This window comes from Amphiura filiformis, chromosome 7, assembly GCF_039555335.1.
Source record: "Amphiura filiformis chromosome 7, Afil_fr2py, whole genome shotgun sequence".
In the NCBI taxonomy this organism is placed as follows: domain Eukaryota; kingdom Metazoa; phylum Echinodermata; class Ophiuroidea; order Amphilepidida; family Amphiuridae; genus Amphiura; species Amphiura filiformis.
Genome location: NC_092634.1, coordinates 44641949 through 44647948, shown reverse-complemented (window position 1 = coordinate 44647948; position 6000 = coordinate 44641949). Strand labels below are relative to the sequence as shown.

Below are 6000 nucleotides of genomic sequence, written 5' to 3'. Positions count from 1 at the left end.
TACTTCAACTTTTAGTGGACATGCCTAATAATATCATTATCATATTTTAAAAATACCAAAGGTCTAGCATACTTGGTTCCAAAGTTCTGAAGTTTTGTAATGTCTATTTTCTTATGTATTTTATTGTTTTTTTACTCCATATTTTTGTCTCCATCTCAATTCCAAATTTGCCACCTTTGGCCCCCCATGGATCAGATCGTGTCACTAAATGTAAGTTAAACATTCAATTTATTTTGGTACCAAGCTTAATAGCAATTGGTAGTTTCTGATCTTTTCGGTGCATGTGTGTATAACAGTATCACCCCAAATATTTGTGCACAATAAAAACTTCACCTTATTATAAAGTGTTTTGTATCTCGTAAGACACTAAAACGGACCCCAAAATGGCGTAATGTGTAATGACAATTTTCTCACTTAATAAAAACACTAATAAAAAGAAGACACTAGAACCGTACATATTCATTTTCTTTGTTTTTGTTTATTACTTATGTACCTGAGTAGGCCTACCATCTAGAGAACCATCACTGCGAATATAAGTGACCCTTAACGTTGAAGACGGGCTGAAATTACGACCCTAAACATCAAAGATTACCCCTTTTCCTGAAAGATATCGACTATAATTATTATTTACTACAAACATTAGGCTATCACATACTGAAAACACTGAAGGTCTAGCAGACTTGGTTCTAAAATTATGAAGTTTTGTGATATCTATTTTCTTATGTGTTTTATTGTTTTTTTACTCCATATTTTTGCCTTGATCTCAATTTCAAATTTGCCACCTTTGGCCCCATGGCCAGATCATGTCACATATGTGACGTGGTATATCAAAAGGAGACACTTTTGGGCAGGATCGTAAATGGAGAAATAGCCAAAAATCTGCCTGGGGATGATTTTTTCACAATTTGGGGTTGTTGCAAATTTGTGATGTTAATAATGTTCAAAGTATTGTCTGATAGTTTCAGACTGGAATATAACATTGTCAATAATATTTTTAAAGGCCGATATCTCAATTTCCAATTTTATAATACCATAACTTAAAGGAGTATTTCGTGATCCTAGCATCCTCTTTTTATGACATTTTTCAGTACATATCCACGAAAAAAGCCTATTCCCAAAAGTTGATTCCGATTTTGCGTTTGTGAGTTACGCATGATTATGTGTATTACACTGCTCCATAGACAATGCGTTGTAATTTTGTTCTGGTGCACCAGAACGTAATTCAAATTTCACGATATCTTTGTTAATCGGCAAGAAATATTTTGTAAATAAACATTATGTAGCCGGAGGTTTCCAGTGATATAAAAATCTCAACTTTTTTTGAGAAAAGTGGGGGATGAGGCTGTGGATCACAAAATGCCCTTTTAAGAACTCAATATCTTCGCTTAGGAATGTCTCATTTCATTGGGGAAAACGGCATTGTGGAGCAAAATATCTCTTTATTTAAGATATATAAAACACTCAAAATTGATAACCTGCCCAAAAGCGTCTCTTTTTGATATGACACATTACATATGTTATTTTCAGACTCCCTGCATGGTATTTTTCAAAGTTAATCTACTACTATATTATATTAACTCTTGGCAAGTAAGTGACGTCAATGCCTTAAGGCACCTGTTGCACATACATCTCTATGCAGTGTCTACATACAAATGCGTATGTAAATGCTCGTAAAAAAAAATGATTGTTCTCGTCCAACTGACCCTGATTTCTATACATTTCATTCATGTTTTTAAAACAGTTTAGAAGTGATGAGACTTTTCATGATGCCAACAATTTTGAAAAGAAAACCAACTTGTTTTGGAATATCCAAAATTAGGGTCGGGGTACAATTTAATTTTTTTAAGAGTTGAGAGTAAATACATTAAAATACTGAAGCTGATCAAGGCTCTGCTTTTCTCAAAATATGTATTTGCAACCAATCTGTGTTCCTTTAAAAAAACTACACTTGATCAAAATTCATTACAAAAATTGGATTTTGGTATTTTTGGAACAAGTATACAGTCAAGTGCTAATATTTTCCGGACTAAATGGCAAATGTTAAAGCTATCTTACGAAGTCAAAATCTGACATTTTACATCAAGTTACTAGCTTTGTCTGTGCAGATTTTACTCTCTTGCAAGTGTGGCCAACATGTATACACATTTGAACATAATTGCATTCTAAAGCCTTCACAAAACATAATGCAGATATTATAAATATGCCTATAGCTTCAAAACTATAGAAAGAACAATGGTTTATTGATTTGACACACATTTTGATACCCCATTTGTCCATTCATTATTATGTTTTGATGAATCCAGGTGTGTGAAAATATTGGATCCAAAACATAATAATGATAAAATTGGATGCTTTACGCCCAATATTTATTGGTCTTGATATGAGTTTTAAAATAATGGACTCGACTATGTCTCGTCCAATATTTTACAACTCATAGCTCGACCAATAAATATGGGCTCAATTGATCCAATTTTATATCAATATCAGCAACACAGTAAAGAAAAATACTAAAATTTAAAAGTTGCCCTTTACAGTAATCACATATTACGTAGGCATTTATTGTGGCATGTAAAACCCGTCATTATCTTGGCACCGAAATCAATCCAATACAATTTACTGCAACTTTTAAATTATGGCATATTTCTTTAAAAACACTACTTTGTAAAAACGACAATGGAAGCATGGGGTAGCAAAATGTGTGTAAATGACCATCATTCTTTATATGTGATGCGATCAAGCTAAATGAGTCTGACATCGATTAAAACCAAAATTTATTATTATCGGCTATATCTCCAAATCAATATTCCAGACATTCAACTCATTTTGCTTGATTGCATCACATATGTTATTGTGAATACGATTACTAGTTCTGAAGCTTCAGACACATTTATAATGGCTGCATTAATGTTTGTGAAGGCTCTATATAATACACATATGTGATGCGATCAACCTAATTAAGTCTGATGTCGATCAAAATCAAAATTCAGATTTCAATTTAATTACAAAACCACATCATGATTAGACTTATGGTTCCAGGGATATGGCCATTTTAGTGTTGGTTAGAATAAAATACAAAGGAAGTTGAATACTATTATTGGCTATATCTTTAAATCAACATATGCGACTCATTCTGCTTGATCACATCACACATGACACCTAGCTGCTATTACAGACCACTGAAACCAAAACATAAGGCTTATTTATCCCATTATTTATCAATGCTTGGTTAAAACCTTAGCAAACATATTGCCATATTTTTGTCTGCTCTCCTTAAATTTTTGCTTGAATTTGAGATAGTGGTTCTTAAGTTCCGATGCATCTGGTTCAGCTGCTATTATACCTTCATATATAAACTTCTTTCGTAGCAAAATTTCTGGGTAATCTGAAAAATTAAATCAACACAAAACGCACAAAAAGAAAAACTAGTTATTCTAAACCAAAGTAAAAAGACACAAACAAAAATAAACAGATAAAACACAGTAACATACAAACAAACAATAACACTATGCTCAATATTACAATTTGTTGCACTATTTTTCAAAGATCTATCGCACTGGCTGACCAATCGCATAAAATCACGCCCGCGTCAAGCAATGCTATGCAGATTGATCAGCGAATGAGTTGATGATGTGATGATGACATGATTCAATTAGCCATTCAGAACCCGACTTCAAGTTCATGCCATAAACTGTGCCAAATTGGGTGATACAAAAGGTCTTTGCAAATAGGTGTAGTATGAGTTAACCTATACATATTTTAATACATTCAGGATGTCTTTGTTTTTGCTTACTGAAGCGGTTAGGGAAATAATTTGCACACAAAATGTCAGCTTGTTTGTTTAAGTTTCACAGCTTTTATCATTTAAAGGAGTATTTCATGATCCTAGCATCCTATATTTATGACATTTTTCGGTAGAAAAAAGCTTATTCCCAAAATGTCAGTTGATTCCGATTTCGCGTTTGCGAGTTATGCATGATTATGTGTATTACACTGCTCCATAGACAATGTGTTGTAATTTTGTTCTGGTGCACCAGAACATAATTCAAATTTCACAATATTTTTGCTGAATGAATTAATCTGCAAGAAATTGTCTGAACATAAGCATTATGTAGCCAGCTGCTGCCAGAGGTTTCCAGTGGTATATATCTCAACTTTTTTTGAGAAAAGTGGGGGGATGATGCTGTGGATAATGAAATGCCCTTTTAATATTACCATTATTTATTAAACATTTAATGTATTATTTGCCGTAGAAGTGATGATGTAAAGCTATGTATCAGGATTAAATACCAAAGCAATAGGTTAAAACAATTTGCAGGTTGAATTCATCATCTGTGTATATCTGCAATCATAGATTGAATACAATACCGCTCTTTTCAAAGATTGAGGTACCGCTGAGAACGTACTAAAGTCTGTATATCTACCTCAAGCCACCGGCACTAGCTTTGAAGTTCTGCGTGTGCTGTGTTGGCTTCGCGTAGTTTCTTGCGTATATGCGGCATGTTGATCGTGTGAGTAAAAGTATGTACATGCACCAAGTAATGCTAAGCTAACATAGAATATGCTGAACTTTAAAGCTAGAGCCGGTGACTTGAGGTGAGATATACAGACTATATTGCAGCGTGTTATATTCAAAAATTGTTTTATCCTATTGATATGGTAGTAATCTGATTATAACATCGCTTATAGGCAAATAGGCTCTCAATCTCAAAAAGGAGCCCTGTGTACCAAAACACACATCCACCTAAAAATTAACTGGGGCTTTTTCTGTCATAAAAAAGAAAGAAAAAGAGAGAATTATTTTGACCCCTGTTCTTACCTTTATATGCTGCCAACTCATCCTCCGTTTCATCCTCACCATCATGGCCATGTTGCTCATATTCTTGCCCTTCCTCATCTGATGTATACCTTGACATGAGGCTTTGTTTCATTGCAATAAGGTCTTTCTTCTTTCTTTTTAATTCCTCTTCATATTGTTTATCAAAATCTTCATCCTGTGACATGAACAAAAATAATACAATAAAAATTTCTGAATTTTACTCTTGATTTTAGTGGGAGATTTCCAATTGGAATGCTAAGTATTTTTCGTTTACGACCATTTAGATACTAACACAGCGGTTTCCAAACTTTTTTAAAAGCGACCCAATTTTAGACTTATTTGTTGCGACCTATAACCTATTATAGTGGTATATAGTACCTGCAGAGATCCAGGGTAGAGGATAGGAGAGGCCAAAGTTTGAGTCGTCTAGCTTACTAAACTTACTAGCGCAAATTTTACAAATGCATAAACAGGTACATGACGCAACTTTAGAAAACACGCTTTATAGTTGGGGTTGTTAAATTTTTGTTGATGTTTACATTTATAATGTTAGTTTTATCGGAATAATTCTGGTATACCCTGTGCACAAGTATAACCCTATCCCTAATCCTAACCCTAAACCTAAAAAATAGGGTGTGCAGGGTAAACCAGAATTGTATTGAAAACACAGGGTGTGCAGGGTAAACAAGAATTGTTCAGTTTTATGCTTTTATTTCATAAGGGTTTTGCTCGTGACCCTTTTTCAAATGACCTACGACCCCTAAAAGGGCAGGGACCCAAAGTTTGGGAACCGCTGCACAGATATCTTTTAAGTGGGTCTATATTTTGATATTTTGTTTACATGATGCCACATTTTAAAACCAAAACATGGCTGGTGATAGTAAAGTAAAAATGTTTAAAAATTGAGTTTTTGTTGATCTCACTTGACTTTCTTGGGCCTAGGGCTGTATCCCCAGTCTCACCACTCTAAAAATGATTAAAAACACATGTTTGTGGAATGGAATTGAAAACACCAGCTTTTCACTGTTTTGTGTGTTAAAACACCCTTATCTTATCACAAAATCACGATATTTGGGGCTTACACCCCTTTTTCTTGAGATCACAATAATGTTTAATTAAACCTCTTTTAAGCACAGCAGTAAATTTTCAAAGGAAATACAAAGCTAAAATTGACGTACAATGCT

At 33.8% G+C, this 6000-nt stretch overlaps 1 protein-coding gene across 1 annotated transcript in view; it reads right to left on the bottom strand.

Annotated features, from left to right (window-relative positions):
* Positions 1 to 2004: 2004 nt before the first annotated feature.
* The window catches only part of LOC140157213 (uncharacterized), a 32204-nt gene continuing 28208 nt past the window's right edge, over positions 2005 to 6000 (bottom strand). Inside the window, 2 exon segments of the mRNA XM_072180331.1 lie at positions 2005 to 3382; positions 4817 to 4991. Of these exon segments, the coding sequence (XP_072036432.1) occupies positions 3216 to 3382; positions 4817 to 4991 (342 nt within the window). The 3' untranslated portion in view covers positions 2005 to 3215.